At 39.5% G+C, this 24,692-nt stretch overlaps 1 protein-coding gene across 2 annotated transcripts in view; it reads left to right on the top strand.

The window, feature by feature from the left end:
- The window catches only part of fam168a (family with sequence similarity 168 member A), a 47,951-nt gene extending 25,831 nt beyond the window's left edge, over positions 1 to 22,120 (top strand). Inside the window, exons 2-8 of one of the 2 annotated variants that reach the window (XM_082502035.1) lie at positions 5,158 to 5,265; positions 5,901 to 5,992; positions 9,736 to 9,813; positions 14,076 to 14,221; positions 15,056 to 15,242; positions 15,808 to 15,934; positions 16,175 to 22,120. In XM_082502035.1, the coding sequence (XP_082358161.1) occupies positions 5,204 to 5,265; positions 5,901 to 5,992; positions 9,736 to 9,813; positions 14,076 to 14,221; positions 15,056 to 15,242; positions 15,808 to 15,920 (678 nt within the window). In that variant the 5' untranslated portion in view covers positions 5,158 to 5,203 and the 3' untranslated portion in view covers positions 15,921 to 15,934; positions 16,175 to 22,120. The remainder of the gene's footprint in view (positions 1 to 5,157; positions 5,266 to 5,900; positions 5,993 to 9,735; positions 9,814 to 14,075; positions 14,222 to 15,055; positions 15,243 to 15,807; positions 15,935 to 16,174) is intronic. The other variant, XM_082502036.1, reaches the window with a different exon arrangement.
- The last annotated feature ends 2,572 nt before the right edge of the window (positions 22,121 to 24,692 follow it).

The raw sequence follows: 24,692 nt of genomic DNA, 5'->3' as shown, positions 1-24,692 counted from the left end.
AGCTAGCGCAATAATTTGTTTTGCATATGAAACCGGAGGAGTTGTACTTACATCTGATGCCATCAGCTTGTCCTCGGTCACGGTTTCCTTCCACATAAAGCTTTGCAAAAATTGCATAAAAAGCGCTTGCAGGAACAAAAACATAATATTCCAGAAACACGCTTTGCCGATCTGATCAGCTGTTCGTTACACTTCCCACAGTTAAACAGATGTCAGCGCGAACTGTCACATGTCCGCCATTTCCTGCCCGAAACCGGAAGTGACGTCATTTTCGCAGAAATTGTAGTTTTTTTTACTTGTAGGCCTTAAAAACCTATACTGGTCATGTTTGACTTTTCTGAATAGTTTCTGGGATGCTTAGAACTCGAATTGCACTGCTGGAAATATTTTATTTTGATGCACATGCTGTTTTCTTTGCAAATTTCCATCATAGGATTGTTTTTTCGTTTTTCCTGCAGTATATAAAAATTGGTGTATCTCCAAAATAAAACTATGAAGACACTCAAAATAAATTTCCTGTTGTTGTAAACTATTTTTTGCAACTTTTTTGTATTTAAATTTTTGAAGGATAAGCCTCTTAAATTTCTCCAAGTAGAAATATAAATATATATATATGTATGTATGTATGTGTGTATGTATGTATGTATGTATGTATATATATATATATATATATATATATATATATATATATATATATATATATATATATATATATATATATATATATATATATATATATATATATATATAAAACAAAAATGATTTTCAAATTTTTTTGTAGTTTATTGCACTTTTTTGCAATTAATGTAGTTACTATGGACTTAATGCATACATATTATTAAAATATGGGCTATAACAGTTGCATAGCAAATTGAAATGCTCCCACAAATGGCACTACAACATGTAAAAATATAATATAAGCTCTGGCGGACTTGGTTCTATAGTAGGTCTTAAAGGGTTAAATAAATATCGTCAAATAATCGAGATCTCAATTTCAGTGAAAATAATCGTGATTATCATTTTTGCCATAATCGAGCAGCCCTACTGCAAACTATTTTCATTCACCGATTAAAAGCAGTTTTTTTGTTTGTTTGTTTTTTAAGAGTATGTTTTCTCAATTAATTTTGAGCTTCTAAAAATGTGAGACTGTGCATAAAAATGTTTGTAATTCCTAAAGATTTTGGCCTTAACTTACGTTGAAGCTGAAAATCTGCACTGTGATCCAGTATTGATTGTTTGATTTAAAATCAAAGATAAATTACAAAAACAAACAAACAAAAAAGCCTCTGTTCAAAAAACAAAAAATACTTACTATCTGATCCTATCTGATTGTAATAACTGGGCTCCAGTTTCTAAAAGTTAAGACATTTCATTGATATGTAGTACTCTGCAATATCAGCTCGGTTTTGACTCCCTGAATGTTTATTGAAAAATTTGAATTCTTCTGAATCAGATTGATGCTTTCTGACAAATTTGTACACAAAACGTGTCATGGTGCAAAAAACAACCGTGGCACAGAAATAGAATATATGGTATACATTTTTACCGCATATAAATACACGGTGTAAACATATGGTGAGAATATTTTCTTTTGGCCAAGGATGGTAAGAATTAATGCTGTCATTATTAGTCTGACTCCAATATTTATCACATCTAAGTGCTTTTCCCATAATGATTTGCTGTTCTTAAACCCGAACCTGCCTACAGCACTTACTTTTTGTTAGTCTGTAAGCAAGTAAGGATGTGTTTTTGACCTTTCTGAAGTATATAAATGCATGGATATGTTTAGACTTGTATCTGCCCTTTTACAGCTTGTTCTAGAAATAAAAGCAATGTCTCTCTTTCAGTCTCCCTCTGTATAGCGAGCACACTCTGTTTAATGGTCTTCTACCATAATGCAGTGCCGAACAGAAGGTCTTCTGGTTAGAAAGGGGCTTTTTAGGAGTAGAGACCTCATCACCTCCCCCCGAAAACAAATGGAGGCATGGTTGGACACTCCTACTCACCACATGCATTTCTGCAGTCCTCTGTTTCTTGTGCACACCCTCATTATGATGCATTGTCCAGCCGCTCTTGTTCTCCCGTTTTAACTTTTCATCACCTTTTTCTGCATTCACATGGGTGCAGTGAAACAGATGAACACACCCGTTTCTCACTCCTCTATTCATTCAGAGCTGTAATTGTGTACGTGTGTGTTTTGAGGACAGGCCCCTCAGGGATGGTTTGTCTATGTGTTAATATATAAAAGGTTTTTACCTTTATATAGTATTACTGATTAATACTCTTACATGGCCTGCTGTACCTTTTTCATTTGATTTTAGTTTTTTTCATTAAAAGGCCTGTTAACCCAAATATTGAGAACTTGAACAAAACTGGCTTGTTTGTGGTTTCTTCTTTTAATTAAGAATTTTTTTGAGGAAAGACATTCGTTTTTCTTTGTGCTTTGGTAGCAATCTGTTGTGTTCAATCATATGAATTGTCCTTAATTTAACCTTGATGCACGTTTTTATCTTGGACTATAATTTGTGACAATTTTTCAGTTTCCTTTTTACTTCTGTTGATTCACACATTGAAATTCGTAGCATTACTTTAATATATTTTTAGCATCTTAACAGGATACAAAATGGGAGAATGTTAGGTAAAATGATCACACACTACTTCAGTAATGTTGATGTCCGGGCTCTCCAGAGGCCCATACATGACTGACAGTGTTCTATCTTGTGTGTTTTTCTATCCAGGTTTGTTTTCACTGCGTTGGCAGTGTGTTTGGGATCTTTGCCATGCTGCAAAATTAAGCTTTTTTTTCCTTGTGGGTCAAAATCTGATGATACTTTTCTGTGTTGATAATTGGATCAATTTTAACAAGAAATGCAGCTCCACACCACGACATGGCTTTCACCGTTTTTTTACAGATGGATGTAGAGAGTTAATACTTGTCTCCTGACCTCCTCCGTAGACACTGATTATGGTTTTGATTCATCACTGCATTCCCTTCCTAGAGAATGGCTGCTTGACAGCTGCCCGATGCATCTCCTGTATCATATAAGTCCTGCATCAGGTCTTATACGATGCTGGATACATGTATATGACTTTAAGATATTGTTCATCGGCTGTAGATAATTCTTTAGCTCCTCCTTCCATTTTTTCCATTTTTCTCAGTATTTTCTAATAGCTCTTTAGGAATCATGTTGTTGGTGAAAAAATGCCGTCTTGGGCTGTGTTATCTTTGTTTTGTTTTTTTCATAAGTTCAACCAAAGAAATGGGAACAAAGGAAGTGTTTTACTGGCAGGCTAGTAACAAAGTGCCTCAAGATAGAATTTTAGAAGTGATTTGTTGCTAAGTTGTCTGTGTGTAAACGCATTGCTTCATCCCTCGAGTTACGTGCCTTTTTTAAGCTTGAATGATTCATATGTCCGCGTTAAATAGTTTAACAACAACAAATAATTTCTCTGATCGAAAATGAGTGAAAAAGTAGCCAATGTACCAAGAAAAGGTTTGAAAGTTCTTCAGAAAGCCTGGAAAACTATTACCAAGATCACTTTAAAAAAATTATAACAAAATCTGGCTCCCTGGAAGCAAATTACAAAAGAAAAGAGGGTGGTGCAAGGTTTTTGCACAGTACTTTAGTGTAACCGGGTTTGCACGTATCTCTGTACACGTAATTCTGCTACAATCAAAGTGTTGTTTTGCATGCAGAGGTACTGATTAACTGAGGTAGAGAAGGCTAATGATAAATTAAACAACGAAGTGCAGTGAAGAGAAAAAGGAAGGTGCCAGTAGGTTAATCAATTCCCCTGACACATTCTTTAGCTATGAGACATGAGTTTCAGTAATGAAGCACGGCTTGCATATCACCACTTTTGTTGTCTTGCACACCCACAGACACACAGGTTCATGTTATTTTTTTGGGGGGGGGGGGGGGGGGAGGATGAGCATGTATTTTTAAAGGGGATTCGCACACAAAACAACTGAAAAGCAACCTCACCCACGTGTTTTGTGCTTGCATTTATTTGTCTGCGTTTTGGGGTGTTTTGACGTCAGTGCTATTTTACAAAGCACCGGCATGCTTCCTTGGCTAATCTGAAGTGTCACTTGGTGCCGTTTGGCATCACCATGTTACAGCGTATGCCCAGCTCTTATGACACCAACGCAATAATCGTGTAAAGGGTTTGTGTTTTGTCAGTTGTTAACTGTCCATGAAGCAGAAGCTCAGGATGGAACAGTGCAAACTGAAGTCGCACACGTAATACATTTTGATAGGTTTTTTATACGGCGACTGGGTGAGGGATGTGCTGTGTTTAGAGGGATCACCACGTAACATCCAACACAGTGTTTTATGGGCCCGCACTCAAAACCACAATGCACCACTCTGATCCCTGCCATCACATGCCAAGTCCGAAATTTCAAAGAGAAGGGGGGTTAAAATCAACACAAGCTACACATGAACTCATATAACACACAGCCCGCGCACACCTTTCCTCTCTTCAGTTATTGCTCAGCCGTTTCACTCTGTGTTTGTGCAGCTCTCTTATAATTCTGGATCACGCTTACTCTTGGCTCGGTGCAAAACTCAGCTTGGTACCCCCCCCCCCGCCCCACCCCAGTACCGTTGTGTTGCTTTTCCACTTGCACCTTTCACTGGATGTGCTGTGCTTTTCCATTGGCTGTGTTGATGTTGAGCTTTGCTTCTTGTACTTGTCGTTCTGAACAGGACATCACACATGTACATGCAAGTCCATATTCATTTTTCACTCTCCTTTGGGACACGCATTGTAAAGTTTATGCAAATTTCCACAATTTCTTTTTGTACATGTACAATGACAATAAAGGGCTATTCTATTCTATTAACACCCATATTAATAATCTCCAAGCACCTCTGGAAACTGCTTCACTTGCACACACCTTAAAACTGAGAGAAGTTATCACACATCCTTTTTTTAATCCATGCTGTATCGAGCACATTAAAGACACAATGTTAACACAAACACTCACTCAGACATGGTCCTGATCACTGTCTCCCTTGCTGCTATCACTAACCATTTGCTGTTGCACTGGTGCTTGCTTTTTTCTTTATTATTATTTTGCTGTTTTTCTTTTAATTAATTTTTTTCCCTTGTGTTCATTGTAATCATGACCTCTCGCTGTTTTAATTTCAGATTTGCATATCCACTTCCACTCCTTCCTCATTTGCATACAGCAAGAATGGCGAGCGGGCATCCCACAGACAAATTCAGTTTCATGTATCAACCAGACACGCACAAGAGGTACGGGGCACGCATGCACACACACTTACATGCGCACACACACACGAAATTTCGTAGGCCTGTATTCACAATGAGCAGGTAAGTGGAAATGAAGAGCGTGCACTTGAAGTCTTCTACGGTGTGGAGAAGGATGCCTTATGGGTCATTATCTGGCACCTTCAGCCCGACCATTTTCCCCAATCTGAATTGATTACTGGCCCCGTGTCTGAAAAACCCAGAAGGTAGCGCCTTGTTGGTGCAGTGGTGGGAAAATAAGGCAGGTAGCAGCATTGAACCAAAGCGTTCTTTTTCAATTGATCCAAGCATTCTTGTGCCTTTGAGTCAGAACTTGTGCATTTTTCTTTTAAATCCAAGCAGTCTGTGTTTTTAAGTCCATACTTATATTGAGCCTGCTTTGAGGTTGGGGAGTCGCAGGGCTTGATTTTGTTGCATGCCAGCAAAATCCTTCAGCTGGATGCCGCTTTAAGAATCTGACTCTGGGATTATGCGTGTGGTGAGTGTGCTTGATAATGGTAACAATTTTCTTTCCAGTTTACATGGCTTATGTCTCTTTTCCCCTCCATTTTCCCCTCCTTGTCTTTTCTTAACTCTCTCTCTTCTGTTTTCCACTTTTTCTGTTTCTTTCTCTCTCCTAGTAAGAACAGGTTATCTTCAGCTATGAATCCAGTCTACAGCCCTGTCCAGCCTGGAACTCCATATGGAAACCCCAAGAATATGGCCTTCACAGGTAAGATGGCAGACCTGTACGTCTGTGGATGTCTTCAATACTGAATACCGAGGTTTAAGCCAGTTGAGATATGCCTAACAGAGTTCTGATAGGACAGAAATGCTAATATGACATTGTATTCAAGTTTGTGCAAAAAAACATTGTTTCTATTAACATCCCTACCAGTGACTCCAGCAATCAATTATGCAGTACAGTAAAAAATCTAATTATATTCTCTCTTGTATATACACTTACTGGGCACTTTATAATAGAACTTGTTTAGCTGCTTTTTTTTTTTTTTTTTTTTTTTACAATGACTACATGTCATTGTTAGGATAACCTGTTGAAGTTCAAACAAAGCATCACAATGGATGATTTAAGTAACTTTGAACATGGTGTGGTTGTTTGTGCAGTCTGAGTATTTCAGAAGCTGCTGATCTACTGGGATTTTCCCACACAACCATCTCTCACGTTTACAGAGAATAGACATTTGGCATCAACAAGACATGAACAGTGCCTCCACAGCCACCAAATCTCAGTCTTGTAGAGCATCTTTTGGGATGCGGTGTAACAGGATTGCATCATGGACGTGCAGCTGACAAAATTGCAGCAACTTTGTGATGCTGTCATATCCATATGGGTCAAAACCTGAATGTTTCGTTGTTGAATCTGTGCTACAAATGCAAAGGGAGCAAAGTGCACCTAATAAAGTGCCCAAGGAAGTGAGTTTGCAAGAAGAGATAAAAGGAAAGAGACAAAAATATAGGCCATTGTTAATCTTGGGCCTCAAAGGTTATAATAGTTATAAACAGAGGTGTGGACTCGAGTCACATGACTTGGACTCGAGTCAGACTCGAGTCATTAATTTTATGACTTTAGACTTGACTTGAAAAAATGTTGTAAGACTTGTGACTTGACTTGGACTTTTACACCAATGACTTGGGACTTGAATTGGACTTGAACCGGTTTACTTGAAAAGACTTGATATTTTACCCCAAATATAAAATTTAACATGCATATTATATAGAGATTGAAAATGTGACGTCATTCACGGGTAGAACCGCAAAGGATTCTGGGAACTCGTGGCAAGCGGTACTAGCGCACGCAGGCTTTCAATTAAAATCAGTTATACAGCGATAAAAAGAAACACAAAAATGTCAAGAAGCTGTTGTATTATTAACTGCAATAGCCGGTCGCATGACAGCCACGGGAAGCCGACGGGTAAAGAGATCGTTTTTATCGGATTACGTCGTTGAAGAGAAATTGTTCGAGCCATGTTTCCGAAGTAACAAAGAGGCGACGGATGGCCTGGATTTCAGCCATTCAAAGATCAAATATAACGTCCCAGAACACTCCAGCTCACAGGTTAGTCTGCTCCAAGCATTTCCACAAAGGTCAGTCTGCTGTTGTAGTTAATGCGTCATTTTTCTTAACATAATTGGTGATATAGGTTACAAGCAAGTCTGGCGCTGAACAGAAATTGTCGCGCTATGCTCCTTTATTTATTGTGCATAAATAGTGAATTATCCTGACACAATATTGCGTTTCGCTTCTGTTATTATGGTACATTGACAAAAACATATACTTTTATTCACAGGATAAAACAGGTTTTTTGTATCACTAATTGCCCAGTACGATTACAGCATACAATATTATTGTCACTGCTACATTTCTGTAACGCGTACCAGAAATTATTTCCACTACTAATTAATTACCGTTGAGCTCAAAGGTCCTATTAATAAACGGTTAATGAATGTGTATTTATGACGACGATTTGTGAGACTGGTAAACTTATGATACGTACGATGGTCTTTCATTCTACACGGTGCATTTCAAGGTCCTGCACCCATCCGTCGGTAAACTGTACCTGGACTTGTTGCAGTGACCGGAAGTTACTAAACTTCATGAGTGTATGCACTCACTCCAAGAACCGTATAATTATAAATGTGCATATAAATATGCTACGATGAGATAGCTGACTTCATCTAACTAGCAAATGTTTTCCAGGCTACGTTGGTGATGCAGTTTTTTTTTTTTTTAAATGATATTTAAAAAAAAATATCATTTACTTATGTATGATATTTTTGTCATGCGATTTTAAAGCCGGTCCTACAACCGCATCCAAGAATAACATGCAGCTTATCTCAGAACTGTCGGTGAAAATTATTCTTGGAGCTAGGTTTAATTGAGCTGCATTTTAAAGAGGTGCAATTTCACAATTTGTGTATATTTTCTAAGTTCACTATTTTGTCATGTGTTGAGAAAAACACAGATTTAAAAATTACATGGTCTAATATTTACATTTAGCATAACTGCAACATGCTTTTTTCGTTGTTTTTTTTTTTAAAGACTCGAAAGGACTTGAAATTCAAAATTTCAGACTTGTGACTTGACTCGGACTTTTACACCAGTGACTTGAGACTCGACTCTGACTTGCCTGACATTACTTGAGACTTGACTTGAGACTTGAGGATAAAGACTTGAGACTTACTTGAGACTTGCAAAACAATGACTTGGTCCCACCTCTGGTTATAAAGTTATAGTATACTGAAGTGAAAGCTACTGATCTATATATATTTTTAAGATGGATTCAGTTAAAGGGGAAAATCCAACTTGTGGTGTTAAAGTTGGATCGTAGCATGCATGTTTAACTGGAGTGTAGCAACATCTGTTGTGTTAATGTGTCATCTGATTCAGGACTCTTTAATTGGTGCTTATGATGAACTGGCAAGAAGCTGTTTCTTTAATATAACACTGAATTGTAGTGTAAATGCAGATTTTGCCACTTTTTTTTTTTCCTTCAAAAAAGGTGAGAAATTTAAAAAAAAAAAAAGTTTATTTTAAATCTTCATGATTTCTGTTTGGTTTTGTTTTTTTCCTGACCAGAAACACATCCTCCAAATCTGAAATAAAAACAATGAAGATTGATGACTTACTATTTTCTGATTTTTCCGGAACCAATCTGTAAATTTTTGAGTGCTCATTATGCTATGCTTTAATTTTATGCATGCGTGTGTCTGCTGTGTTGTTAAATTAAAAAGTATTCTTTGCATTAGCATGAACGAAATAAACACGGGATGTTGTGTGATCGTGATTAACATCTCGACCGTCTTATAACTGCGTTTATTGGAACTGTTACATCCGACCGTATCTCAACCTACAGCAGCCAAAGCTCGATATAGCGGAGGCTCACGGCTACAGAACAGATCTGCGAGACTGTCTGCCAATAATAGCAAAGAGTGAGGAGAGAACAGCACTTAGCTCGCTTACACTCCCTCTCTTCACTCTGTGCTGCTTTTTCCCCCCTTTTACTTCCATCGTCTTTGTCTCGCCCTGTCGAACCTGCACCTTTTTATAAGGAGAAGCTTTTTCGCAGGTCAGATTGACTTTTTGTTCGCTCGACACGTAATTTATGACGCACGGGAGGATGCGTGGTGCATGCGTGCGTGCATCCCTCGCACGTGTCTGCAGGCATTGCTAATGTTTCTGAATTTGTCTCTCCTCCCACACCATATTGGCAGGTGTGTCCCGTCTGCCAAATTGGTGTATGTAAGACGCATTCAGCCAACTGTGTTATTGGTGCAGACATTTTTTTAATGAGCGCCATCTGTGCACATCCTGCTTCAAACCAAATACTCCCCTACCTATGTGTCTGTGTGAATAAGTGAGCGGGTTGGGGAAAGGAGGGGGACTTCAGTTGTGCGTCCCCTCTGCTTGATGTTAAGGTTTCTAATATTTTCTGTCTCGCCTGTGGCGTCTTGCAGGCTATCCAGGGGGGTATCCTGCTACAGCTCCTACCTACACCAACCTGTACCAAACAGGCAGTCCTGGGTATCCACCAGGTAAGCTCTACCCTCCTCCCCATACACAGAGAGCTCATATTTAACAAGGTAATATCTTGGGAGAAATTATCAGTTTAGAGTAATTTTCAGAGTTAATTAGGGGCTCTTTCTCTTTTTCTAAGAAGAATAAAGGATAATTGCACTACAAGGAACCATTGAAGTTTGTGTGCACGATGCAAGACACACACTGATGAATTCAGACAAATCATTATCATGCAGCTACAAGTATTAAGCTACTAGACTGTTTTCTTCTGCCTGCCTTTGCTGGGTTGATTTATTTGCCTGGTTCTGCCAGAGGTTTCTTCATGTTAAAAGGGTTTTTTTTCCTTCCCCCCTATGAGCGAGCAGTTAGTGAGAAGTTTGTTGGTTTTTACTCTGTATTATTCTAGGGTCTCACCTCATAATATAAAGCACCTCAAGGCGACTGTTATTGTGATTTGGTGCTATATAAATGAAAATGAATTGAATTGAATACAAGATTAGAATAGTTAAAACATGAGAAACGATTTATATTAAGGCAAAGCAACGCAGAATGGAAAATAGACAAATGCTTTTACAAATAATTTCTGTCATGCTCCATTTGGCTCCCGAGTAAGTAACAGTAACATCGACCAGGCTCAAAATACAAGGCGGCCACATCACATCCACATGGTTGTGATTGTTTAAAAACACTAATGATTTTATCAACTTGGGAAAGTAAAGTAAAATACAAAATATGGAGAACATATATGTAGTTTTAGTAGTTTAGTAAAAAAAAAAAGGTATTCTAAGTTGCCCGATGAACTACTGAAGGGCATGTTTATTGAGACTCTGAATGTCTACATGACTGTGTGTGCATTAAGTCAACACGACAGTCTCACACCAGTTTATTAAAAGCTTGTGACATTTCAATTTTTTTTTGTTCCTGACCACAGTTTCCTCATATCTACATGTAAACAAAGTAGAAGATTTTTTTGTTTTGTTCTAAGAGAACTACATGACTACATTTTTGCCACTCATGCTATTTTTAATTCAGTTTTATTTATATAAAATCAGTTCATCACAACAGCAGCCAAGAGGCGCTTTAACTTCCTTAATAAAACTGCTCTGTTAAGTTTAGCCAGTAAAAGCACTTCAATCATTGTTTGGGTCAAACTACAACCGCTGCCCCTTTTTTCTTTTTCTTTTTTTAAAGACTTGTTGGTTGTCAGGGTGATGCGTCCTCGCTGAAAGCCTCACGACAGCATACGAGCTACAGGCTGCTCAAAGCATAATTCCAACTGAAATACAAGAATTTAAGAGGAATGCTGACTTTAATGGCAAAAAATGTGACAATTCATGTCCGTGTGAATAAAATAAAATTTAAAAAAAGTCTTTTCTCTCGTTTTACCACGAGACCAAGCTGGTTAGGAGTGGTTACGCCCACACGCAGAGTGAAGCAGCACAAAGGAGAGAAACTAACATGACTTAAAATGACAGCAAGATTACAGGAGAGAACCTCACACTGAGGTGGAGTTAAATGGGTACATAAATTCACAAGCCTTCTTTTCCTAGCATACGTGCTTTTTCATCCCTGCATTGGTGAATTTGAGTCCAGTGCTATTACTGTTCCTAGTTTGCTCGTTGTGAATTCTGCCGTGATGCAGAAATGATCATTAAAAACTCAGAACCGAGTGTTTGTGAAATGCCTTGAAAAGCCTGAACAAACTGCGCTTCCAATTTATCTTAATAATTTTCAGAAATGTTTTTATCTTCCTGATGAGTAATCTGTAACCGCGCAGTCTGGCAGCTGAGTAATGTGATGGTGTGAAATGAAAGTTAGTCAGTGTTAAGGTTAAGGTTGTCTAACACTTAATGTATTGAATAAATTACACACTGATGACATTTTAATTTAAAGAGGATCCATCACTGCTACTGCGGCACTGCAGCGCTGCGTAGAGATGCAATGAGTTTGTCCGTTTATGATGCGTGTTTAACCTAAAGCAAATACAGTTTCCTACATATTTAATGGTTATCAGAGTCACGTGCGGTTACAATTAAGTTACGAACCAAACCATGCTCATAAAAATTGACGGAGCATTACCATCACTCATGCAGTTACAATGTTGTTTAGAGCTGCACACAGACTCGAGTCGTTTAAAGGCAATATGAATTAAGTGATGATCTCAGCCTAAAGGGGCATTAATGGCGAAGGAGTGGGAAGCTAGCCAGTAGCAGCTGCTAGTGCCCATATAGCAGCAAATGCGTGCTCTGTTGGGGTTCATTGTGTGGTCCCCTCAGCAGATGGGACTACAGTTGTGCTTTCCTGATATGCATGTATAGATGGTTTAGGTTTGGTGATTGCAGGCTTTCTTGTAGTCAAAGTGTAAGAAAAAAAACATTTATTACATTGTTTGAAAGCATTAAATTCATCGTTCTGCTCATTCGGGATATCAATTTTTCAATCTTGTGCAGATTTGTGGTAATAAAGGTAATTATACAGTAATGCAATTTGATCTGATTGGGGGTAGGCGAGGAAGGAAGTCAACAAAGGATTGTTCAACGTTGAGCAATTAAATAAAAAGATTTTAAAAAAAAAAATAACCAAAAGAGTAGGAATGGTGAAATGAATGGGACTGATAATGAGCTCAGGGAAAAATAAATAAATGATTTGTAGTGTCAGCAAGATGTTTTTATTTAATGGAGTCTTTGAACACATGCATTGTTACTGAATTCAGAGATAATGATGTGTTTTTATAACAGCAGTAAAGATGTGATATATAATCATGCAAGAATCTATTAATTGCTTTAAATTTTGATTAAAGTACCTTTCAGAAAAAAAATGCTACTGGACGTATGGATTAAATTTAATTTCCTCAGCAGGGAGCGAAAATAGCGACTGAAATTGTTTTCTATTGTCTTAAATATTGAGTGTGGTACTCGAGCAGAGAGGGTGGGGGTTGTACTTTTCATCTGTGCCGCTTTTGAAGCTTCCTCCCCTTGTTCCCTCCCTGAGTTTGTTTTCCGTCTTTTGGAAGTCTAACCAAATATCAGGTATGCTTTGGCAAAGCTCTGTCAGCTTTGTTCCAGCCGAAACCCGAGACTCATTATCAGGGTTGTTTTGGTTTGGGGTTTTTTTTTGTTTTTGTTTTGTTTTTGTTTTTTTGTGTGTGTGTGTGTGTGTGTGTGTGTGTGCTTGACTGCAGATATCTTACCCTTTACTCCACAGTGGTTAATTTATGGGGAAATTAAAATGTTTAGATTTTGTATCAGTGACAACAATGAATCGGCCAGACAAGCCAGCCTCCGTCTGATTAGAAAACGTGTCTTGGTCATTATTTCTCAAGACCGCTGAGGAGACAAAGTGTTTTCTATCAGCAGGGCTTTTGTGTGATTGTCATGCACCATTGTCCTTTAATGCCCTGCATGCATGTTAGTGCAAAGAATGAATGTGAGAGCATGTGTGTACACACACACACACACACACACACAGACTTTTAGCCACAGAGCAGCGCCAGCATCTCTTTGTTCCCTTGTCCTTGTGTGAGAAAAGTGCTTTCATAAGCTCCACAGCAGCAGCAACTAGCTAGTAGCATGTTTGACCTTCAGGCTCCTCCAGGTGGCGGCTCAGAGGTACTACACCCCCAGAGATCAGAGCGGACATGAATGCAGCGGTCTGAGCCAGATTCCTTTACTGTCCCCAACGTCATGCTTTTCATCCAGTGACGTAGCGTCAGCTACAGGGGGGATACTATGTGAAATGATGTTGCAGCTCTGCTGTGGTTGTTGGTTTCAGCGTATACTGCAGAATATAATCTGTGAAAAAAAACCTGAAAATACCTCACATACAGTCAGTAGATGGCTTTTTCAATACACAGTGCAAAGCCCCTATCTTCAAAGCTCGTGCTTAAACTGGATAAATATACATAAACTGTCAGCTTTATTGTTTCGATATTCAAATCCCATCAAAAGATGGCAGTCGTCCCCATCTGGTGGATTTTATAGGAAATGCAAATAATGAGATGTGAGGATGAGTGCTAAAAGGGTGAGTCTGTACTCTCTTTTGTTGCTGCTGCTCCCCCTAAACATAGAAACACACACAACAATGAAATGTTTAAGGTATAGAGTTACTCATAAAAACCCAGTGTGAGAGCTCAACTGACTAAAGACAGTGTGGAGAATTCAATCTCATTATTCTAATGTGTTATTGACGTGTAAATAAGAAACTCTCCTAGATTTAAGAAGACCTCTTCTTGGTGAGCTGGTAAATTTATGTTGTATTTCTCTTTTCTTTCGTTGTATAGGATATACTCCAGCAGGAACTCCATACAAAGTGCCCCCCACTCAGTCAAATGGAGCCCCTCCTCCTTATACTCCGACCCCTACCCCGTACCCGACAGCTATGTACCCCATCCGCAGTGCCTACCCTCAGCAGAACCTATACACACAGGTGAGGATGTCTGGAGTGAGTGGAAAATGTTGATGGGGTTTGTTGCTGCAGCTGCTCGGCTGCCATAACCGTTTAACGCAGCCACTCCAGTAAATACATTTGTGCTGCCTGCTCAGTCTGCGTCGTTTTACTCTGTATTAAAAACAATTAGGCGAAGCGTTTGTGACAGTAAATGGTCTGTCACATGGCTGTTGATTCTCCTCGTTTAAATTCAGAGCACTTATCATGTTCATAGGTAGCTTCTGTTCTGCAGAATTGGACTGTTGAGTGAAAAGCGCATTTCTCCAGCCTACAGGGACACTGTTTGGATACAGAAGATGTCACTCTCTACCATCAGCGAGGGCTAAAGAACCCTCTCTTTATTTTCCAATGTCCTTAGACCTTAGTCCTTAGACAACCGTGACCTGGATGAATGAAAACACAGACATTTGACGAAAACATTTGACGAAAACATTTGATGAAAACACAGACATTTGACGTTGGCTGATTTTTGTTATGGCACACTTTAGCCGGTAGTAACACGCTTGGTTATCCAAAAATGTGGGGAAATAAACATTCGCTATTATTAAATTAGAAAACCGATTGAATTGAACTTGGTTTTGAGATTCAGTCGCACACAATAAAACAACAATAAGGCAATCATGTTGTTGTTTTGTAATTTGGTGCTTTGAAAAGTGCAGTGGAAAGAAGAGACGGCTTCAATTTCTGTCCATTTCAAAGTATTGTGTTTCAGTCTGTTTTGCTTGTTCTTGTAATGCAAAATCACTTGAAGAAGTTTCTTCTGCTAAGATGTTTTGTAATCATTGAAGGTTTTCCGATGTTTTGTCCTGACAGGGAGCGTACTACACCCAGCCAGTGTTTGCCGCTCAGCCACATGTGATCCATCACACCACCGTGGTGCAGCCTAACAGCATCCCCTCCACAGCCCTCTACCCGGCCCCTGTCCCTGTACCTGCTCCTCGCAACAACGGCATGGCTGCCATGGGGATGGTAGCTGGGACAACCATGGCCATGAGCGCAGGTATGAAAGCAACTGTGAACTCTTTCCATGTGGGCCTAATATGGTACCAACATAATAACTGTTCTTCACTCTCGACCATAATTTGTGATGGCTCTACTGGAGGAGACACAAATCCCTTTGGAGCTGTGTCAGGAGGGCATCTGATGTGTTTTTTTGTAGTAATATTATTATTACGGCACTGATGAAAGCTTTTGAATTTGTTTGCTTAAAAAAAGCTGTAGCATTAATTAAAGGATCGTTTTCTTCATCTTTGCCCCCCGAGAAGGTAAAGAAAAATGAAAATGTGTGATTTTGTTGCCCACCTGTGATGGGTGAAAGTGCAATAGCCCTGATAGTATCTGTGAAGATGGTGCAGGCCAATGCGTGTTGGTGTATTTTAAATGTTTTTAGCAAAGACCCTTTGTTACCTTTTTAGTCCTACCTTAAGTCCCTGGACTTAAAAAAACATTTTATTCTTTATTTTATTGCCTTTTTGCTGCAAAAAAACAAAAAGAAGTGCATGATTGGTAGATGCAGCTCGGGTACAAATTGATTTTGCATCCTTGGTGGTGTTTTCTTTGTGTAGGGACTCTGCTGACAACGCCACAACACCCCCCAATTGGAGCACACCCAGTTACTGTGCCAACCTACAGGCCCCAAGGGACACCTGGGTACAGCTACGTACCGCCTCACTGGTAGAGCCCATCCATCATGTAAGTATCTCCCCTCCTGATGTTTCAGATCCTCCTCTTTAAGATGTTTCTGTGCTCCATCTGGTGGTTCCTCCTTTTCTTCCCCTCCTCTCCACCTTTTCCTTTCCTCATCTCATCCCCGTCTCTCTCGACTTTAACAAACTGCGCTGCCTCGCCATTTTTTTCCCCTTCTTCCCTCAGAGGTCTGAGGCAGTCTTAACTCAATCACCTATGTGTTCCTCTGCTTTTCTTTCCCACCAGATCTGGAGTCCACCATCGTATGCAACTGCTCGAATCTTACCGCGAGCTCCCGTCAGTAATCACGGGAACTCTGCATCTGTCTGCAAGAACAAAACTAAAGTGCAACAGCCACTTTACTATCATTGTTATTATGCGACATTCTCTAACATTTTTACAAAAGCTGCTTTTTCTTTGTTTTCTTTTTCTTTTTTCCTTTTCATCTGCCAACCAATCATTATCTTATTTTGTATTGTTATTTTATTTCATTTCCTCATTTTCCTTTGCTGTGTCTGTCATTGGAACTCCAGAAGGACTCTTGACCAATCACGGGTGTCGAGCGCTCCTGTTACTGTGTTGTGCTGGTGTGTGTGTATGTGTGTGTGTGTGTGTGTGTGTGTGTGTGTGTGTGTGTGTGTGTTTCTGCCTGCTGCAACTCAGCTGGCTGGAGAATATTGGGCACTTATTATTCTTCATCTCCACTGGTCACAAAGACTTATTGACTTATGCTGCCAAATTTTTTAATGACTAGATATCAGCACAGGGTTTCAACACAACTAGGATTTTAGTTTTACAGATTGTTGATTTTTAATGTTCCTTCTTTTTGCTACACTCAGATGAGTTACCTTACTTTGCAGTCTCTCCCCCCAAATTCTTCCTCATCCTTTTTCAGTTTGATCTCGGTCGTCTTCCAGTGTAGCTGTGTCCAGCAGTAGTTTGTCATCCCGGTTGTTACGCCTCCATAGGAGTGCTATGAGCACTGACCAGCCATCACCTGTAATGCTACGCGTCACATTTTTTGTCTGCTTTAGCATTGTACCTAGTACAAACATCATGCTACATACTATGCAGGCTAGTATGTTGTAACACTATCAAAATTTTATCCTAGCTATAGAGGACGTTCCTGGGTGGTTTGGGTCATGTCAGCTTTCTTTCTGTGGTTAGAGTAGGTAAGTACATTTAAAACCTTAAAAAAATACAGCTATACTAACAGTGACAACAGCTTGGACGGTCGTGCACACTTTCTGACACACACTTACACACACACACACACACACACACACACACACACACACACACACACAGGGGCTCCTGTTGTGTTTTGGGAAACACCGTCACTTAGTGGCGCTTATTGTACAGTACCTCCAGTTATGTTTTAGCTGGTGGACACACACACACGCACACACACGCACACATGGATTTCTGGGGTGTGCATGGGAGACACAGCCAGCAGTGATGGAGTTTAAAGGGATCGGTGGTGATGTCGGAGGAGAGCCGGAAGGAATGAGAACAGTAGACAAGATGACATATTCACAGCTGTCATCTTAAGGCACAAGAGAGTTAAGTTTGTTACTCGCCTGCAAGGAGGTGCACAAACAGACGGCTCTTTTGTGCTGTATGTGATGCACATTGATTTTTCTCACTGTGAATATATCATCTCGTCCTCCTCCTTCCATTTTCCAGACGAGGACTAATAACCAAACGGCCTGCAGATGAGAGCCCAGACTATTGAATTTTTTATTAAATAATGGGCCTGTCAGATAAATATCATTGGATAGATGAATAGAATTCAATCTAGTCCATCCGTCTAAATGTTATGCACATCACAGCCTTCTGATTGGACGCAGTCTGTTAATAATCTGTTCAGCATATAAGGTCCATGTTGCAGCACGGCTTTTTAGTCATGTAGCTTGAAGTGCCCAGTTACGCTTGTATTCACAATTATTTTTTCCACTTCATTGATTTTAAAGTTAAACAAATTAAAAACAACAACAACAACATGTTTTTTTTTTAGTCACACATTAGTTCCCACAGTGCTTCAGCAACTTTGTCATTCTCTCTCCGAAACACTCGGTTTTGGCTCCTGGCTCTTGAAATCTTCACTGTACCCAGACTGTATAAAAGATGGATGGATACTGTGACGTCTCATGTTTGTTTAAGCCCCATTTTGCAAAAGAATGGATGTTACAAGGAGTCGTGGGTCTGACTGGGAAACTGTATTTTATTGGTTTTTGATTGGCAAGTCATTAGCCCATGGGCAAGCAAATAATCATCATTTTAAAAAAATAAAAAAATAAATAAAATCACCAAGATTTACAGAACAGACTTTTTTGTTCAGTGTGACTCAAAGTGAGTTGATGAGCCTGTGAACTTCTTTAGGACCACAAGTGTTTTTGCAGCCACAGCTATCGCCATCTGCTGGTCTTTAGATAGAATGCAGATTTAAAGGAGTTTGACAATCAAACTTGGTCACATTCATAACTGGATGCTCCTCTAAGAGCCATCAAATACTAACAAACTTTTAGCTTCAGCCAGATTTTCTCATCTCTGAACTTTAATGTCAGGAAATTGAAAATATGACAGTCTTGTTAGATGTTTTTGTGGAATTATTTCACCCATTTCTTCTTGTGTTTTTATGTTAGAAAGAAGAACTTTATTGGTAATTTGTCTACAGTCAAATACAATACAGATCGAGTAAATATTTATACCTGTGTGCCATGCTAAAATGAAACATGTAGGGTTCATTATTGTTGTGGAGACAAATGTAATTCAGCAGAAACTGATCATTTTGTACAAGAACTCAACAAAAAGGTCATAATAGGCGAGTAGGTGGGGTGTTTGTTTTTTTTTTTCACTTCTTGGTTTCTAGGCCAAGATTATGGCTGTTACATAGTGACATAGATATGTAACACAAGAAGAGCCTGGGCTACAGCCAAAGCATTTCCATGGCAGTGTTTTCAGGGAGAGAATGACTCCATTCGGTGAGAACATTGGGCTATGTAAGCAAATCTAAACACAGATACGTAATAGCGGCACTTTAAGTCTTTGTGTATTGGTCCTCGTCAGTGTGGGGTAGTCGTGATCGTGGTGGGATTTACTTTTAGGTGAGGCCTGTGGCATTTTTTCAGGATTTACAAGAAGAAAAAAGCTCAAAGGAGAACTTCACATTCCTGTGAGGGTAGATTGGTCTTTTAAAAAAAGCATTTAGCGCACGGGTATGTGGATGAAGTGGTTTGATATTGCAATAAAATAAGAGGGGAATGCCTCCAACTTTAACGTACAGTAATTATTTTATCAGCATTTTGAATTGATTTTCTTTTTTGGGGGGGTTTAAATAAACAAATGCATATTGTTGTAATCTCTAAATATGGATTCAAGGCTCCGTATGCAGCCGCCTTTCAATAATTATTACAGTTACTGCTAAGAAAAGTAGACATATCAAATTTTTTTGAAGTATTGAATAACATTGTGAGGAAATATTGCACAACATAAGACAAAAAAAAGAAACTTGACTATACTACTATAATTTAATGCTAAGTAACAGGTACCTAGACTTTGTAGTGCAAGACGGAGGAAGAAGCAATTTATATCCTAATTAAAAATAAAACAATAAGGTCGAGTGTTTGAGGTATTCTTAGTCCAGATGTTTGTACACTAGTATGTTAATTCTCAAGAAAATATCGCATAATTCCGCTGTCGGAAGAAAAGCGCCTACGTTTGGGCCCCATTTTTAAAGCGACTCTTGTATTTTAGCCGATATCAAGTGGGTGTTTTTAGCATGAGAGTGAGGAAATGACGCCGCTTAAGGATCTTGTACATTTTAATTTAAAGCTGGTGAAACTTCACAAGTTCACAAACTACATTTTCTTGCGACAGCAGTGATGTTACTCCATTAGGATTTATTTAACCAACCACTACTTTTTGTCAGTATTTCTCAGTTAAATCTTCTTTCCTTTCTTCTTCTTCTTTCCCTATGGTCAATTGAGCATAATGGGTATGCATAATATTCAGGTGTATTTCACTATAGCATTGGATTTCTAAGTTTAAAAAACATGCAGTATATTTATACAGCAAGTGGTACAGTAATGTATTTCTAGCTAAGCATGGTTGCATCAGTGTGGCAGCTACTGTTTGTGCTTTTAATATATATATATATATTATTTTTTGTTTTTGTTTTACCTCTTCTGCATCTGTCCGCTTCATATCCGTTTCTATAGGAGGGAGTGGAGTTCACACAAGGTCTTTACATAAAACTGTGGGATTTCTTATCACCAGATTCCCATTGAAATTACAGACGTTACGATATGTTACAAAAAAAAGCTAAAAAAGAGGATCGGTGACAGAACTGAAATGGATGCCTTTAGAATCAGTTTTCCTTTTTTTCTGTCCGTTTCTGTTTTGTGGGTTCAAAGAATTGTATTGAATGATGTCTTGAAAACCCTCAGCCTCTGTGCCCTTTGTTCTGTGCCATATTTCACCAGTTGTTGTTCGATAAATATTACTTTGTTCTCCTAAGTGGTGAATTCTGAGTCCTCGTTGCGTCTGGCTTCATGTGAATCTGTTTAGTTTTGGGGTTTTTTCCCATATTGCTGTCCTGTTTCTCACACTGTTGATGCATATTGTCTGCCTGACTCTTAACTTTTGCTCCTCTCCTCTCTGGGTTTACCCCCGTTTTCACTTTGTGCCCACTCGGCATTCCATTACACATCTGGTTTCATCACATTCAGGGATGCAAAATGATGTCGGATCATATATTGTTTCCTCCCGTCTTCACTCTTAGCACTTGTTTTTTGTTTGTTTTTTTAACTCTCATACCTTTCTGTGCCAACCTGCCTAAAGTTTGCATCCCTCACCTCCCCGTCTGAACTGCAGAAGCGATGGTTGTTACATCGACGCCTTTTTAAACACTAGATGTCGCTGATGACAAAGTCTAATGTGGCATCTGTGTCTGATGGCTTTGAGCCTTTTTAATCATTTGCATGTAAAACTCACAATTAAATGTCACCTTTGAACACTTTCTCAAATTGCTGTAGGTTTATTGGGAGATAGTTTTAGATGTCTGGACAACCAGAACATCACTAAAAATACAGACCTGTATTTTTGACCTTTTTTTTTGATTGTGGAACAAAGTTCAAAAACAAATTATTTTGTTTTAATGTGGAGACCCAGTGAAGAGGCTGGGAACAGTTTCAGTTTTGTTTAGTTTTTTTCCAGAGTGATGAAACTGCTTCCTCATTTCACTCCATTCCTTGTTTCATTTATTTCAATTTGCACTTAAGTGAAAATGGGCAGTTGCACACTTTGCAGCGTGAGGGGGGCGGGTGTGCAAACTTGTCTTAACCGTGACTCTGCTTCACCGCGTCATCCGTCAACCTGTAGATTTCCAAACCTTTTTTGCTTTTATTTTCTTTCTTTTTTTTATCTTGACAGTGAAAATGTGACTAGAAGCATTTCATAACACCTATCCTCTCTTCCATTTCCCCTCCCCTTCTCTCTCTTTTTTTTTTTTTTTGTTGTTTTTTGTTTTTGCCTTGCAGTTGCAAAGTCTTAGTTTTTCACAAGTATAAACTAAAACACTACTATCAAAGTGAATAGTAGGCTCTTAAATGTCTTCAATGTTCTGCCGCAGCTTTTTAATTTCAACTTGTCAGAGATATCTCTTAGTTTGATTTGACACTAAATGTGATGCAAAAAGTGGAAATTCCTTGTCTTCCAAAAAAAAACAACAAAAAAACAAAAGAAGAAGAAAAAAAAAACTGCTTGCATCCCTCTGGATCAAGTACGATGAACAACCCCATCTTTGGAAGTTTTAGTTTGGTACCCAGTTTGCACATGCTATGGTATATCTGTTACCGTAAGGTTGTGTTTGAAACTGAAGCCCAACGTCTGTTCAGCGTTGAGAGAAGTGAATTGTATGTTAGCTATTTGGTCCAGAGTGAAGGACCTGCGTCAGGCTTGTGATATGAAGTGTAAATCTGTTTTCTTTTTTTTTTCTTTTTTAAATTTCCTTTTTTTTTTTTTTTTTTTTATTATTGTTTTTTTTTTTGTTGTTGAGGGTTTTGTTTTGTTTTGTTTTTTTAAAAGATCAGTTAGTGATCTTAGTACTATAACTAAGCCAAGTTTGTAATTGTATATTTACTGTAAAATGTAGAACATTGAATAACTATTAAAATTTTCCTATAAAAGGAAGACTTATTGTGTGTGTGTGTGGCCTTTTTTTTCCTGGTTGTGTTGTCATGATATAATTTTTTTTATTGTTGGGTATATTTTATAAAACACTGTTTTTTGAGATTCATCAAAATATGCACAAAGAGAGAAATCAAGTCATAAACCCTCACCTAATTCTAGTGTTTTATTCATCATAACTTTAGCAGGTCTTAACATTACGTAAGTACAACCTCAGATGAAAGCCATAAAACTACGTACGCCCTTACTGATTCTATAGTAATTAGGAGGGTAATTAACTGCCACATGCTTCTAATCAAGTCCACTCATCAAATATGAGCACAACTATAAACGCAGAAGTTTTGGCAGTTTGCTGGCCTGAAGCATTTAGGTGTGTCACAACAGTGCCAAGCAGGAAAGATGGCAGCAATGGAAGCAATTGTTGCTGTGTGTTAGTCTGGGAAGAGTTTTAACGTCATTTCCCAACAATGTTTTTTTTTTTTCTTTGCCGCCTGTCCCATTTGGTTCTTTAGCCATCAGAATTGTTGTCTGAAGACCAACAAGGATACCCAATGGATTTACTTTGCCAAATGGATCATCGTGGCATTGCCGTATTGGTCCATTTGGTCGATCTTTGTTTTTATTATTTATTATATTTTATTTTCAGATGTTACAGACGGGACAGACATGAGTGAGAGATAGGAAAGGGAGAAAGAAAGAGGAAGGAAAGGAAAAACAGAAGGGGAGAGGGACAGTGAGAAAGGGGGGAGAAAAAAAATAAAAATCTCCTGGATCACCTGTTGAGAGAAGAATAGAAAACAAGCAAAAAAAGACAAAAAAAAAACAAAGCAACATACTAAACACAACACCATCGCATTAATCTAGCTAAGTGTAAACAGCAGTAAATACTAAATATTCAATGTTGTTGTGCAGCACGCAGGACAGATGTGCTTCGAAGTAGCAGCCAAGAAAGGTGTAATTTGGGTCTACGAGCAGTGAACACCCGTGTGCATACCTGTGTGGATCAGCGCGCTTGTATTCCAAAGGCTTCTCCATGTAACGATCTGCTAGGGAGTGTGGGGGGGCCACAGCCCCGTCCTCCAGGGTGTGAAGCAGGTATGGAGGAGATCAAAACTCCAGACATCCAGAGGCCCCCAGAACACAAGAGACCATGGAAGACCAACAGAGGGGCAGCCGCGCCACTGTTCCAGTAAGAGCTGAGGAGAGTCCCAGATGAGGGCTCACTCAGCAGCCGCGGAGCAGAAGTCAGGGGGAGTTGCAGTGACGCGCCCGTGAGCTCCGCCGGCCGCCAGCTGTGCCTGAGTGACCGAGCCCCAGGCCGAGAGGCCGGGGGCACCCCACCCCCGAAGGGGCCCGAGCGAGCCCCAGGCTCCAGGCCCCGATAAGCGGCCGCCAAGGAGTGAGCCGGTGTGTACCTGGACGCCCACCCCCAGACACAAGGAACCACCAAAGCACCGACACCTGAGGGAGTCCGCCACCGGCAGGGGAAGTGGTGGTAGGTGGAGATAGGCCTCCAAACCTTGGAGGGCCTGAGGTGTCCCCAGAGAGGTGGCGTCTGATACCCAGCCTGACATATAGACACAGACATACAGGCACACACAGACACAAACATCCATTCCCCCCCCTCATGCTCTCATATGCACTCACTCCACACTCAACCAACGTGGAGACAGACATAAAGAGACGCTGTACACACGATCACGATCACACTCCCCCAAGCGTACTCTACAAACCGGGTCTAGGTACCCTTGCCCCTGGAGGGGGGAACTGCACCCAGACCCAGGTGGTGTTTCCCAACAATGTTAAGTCCATCATTCACAAGCGCAAAACATTCAAGACAGTTGCAAGTCTTTCCAGTCCCAGCAAATTCACTACTTCCAGTTTTCCAAAACCCCATAAACCACAAAATGCTCAATTAAAAAACAAAAGCAGAACAAAAACAAATTGTATGTGAAAAAATGTTTATCTTGTGTATGCAGATTGCAGGCAGTGAGCAAGAGCTTCTTCATTTAGAATGAGTATGATTTATGAATTGGAGAAGTGAAGTGCAGATGTTTGGTCTTAATGCACAAATTTCTCATACCAGCTGTCAAGCACAGTGGTGGAGAGGTGATGATTTGGGCTTGCTGGGCACCTTCATTATTTCAACCATGAACTTCTCTGTAAACCAAAGTATTCTAAAGTCAAATATGAGGCAACTTAAGCCAGCTAAAGCTTGGCTTAAGTTAGGAGATGGAGCAGAACAATGACGCATCAACAAATGCCTGCAAAACCTCAATGAACTGAAGCAACATTATTATATCCCCCATGATAATCTTAGAGGCTGATTGGCTTAGTTATTGCTAGAGGTGGTTGTACAAGCTGTTGTATTATGGGATGCACTCAGTTTTTCACACACTGCTGCATTTTAACCTAAAATGCTAAATAAATGCGTTACAGGTCATGTGTTGTTCATCTGATCGTTCATCACCAGATCGTTTTTTCTCGTACGTCCTGTTGTATCACACCTTACAACTAAAAGAGGGTGTGTTTTCTTTATGACTGTATTTCTCTGCATGTCCAGGCAGACAAAAAG

Source organism: Aulonocara stuartgranti (assembly GCF_965226115.1).
Source record: "Aulonocara stuartgranti genome assembly, chromosome: 14".
Lineage (NCBI taxonomy): Eukaryota > Metazoa > Chordata > Actinopteri > Cichliformes > Cichlidae > Aulonocara > Aulonocara stuartgranti.
Note: the sequence above shows the minus strand (reverse complement) of the source record. Positions and strands in the feature narration are given on the sequence as shown.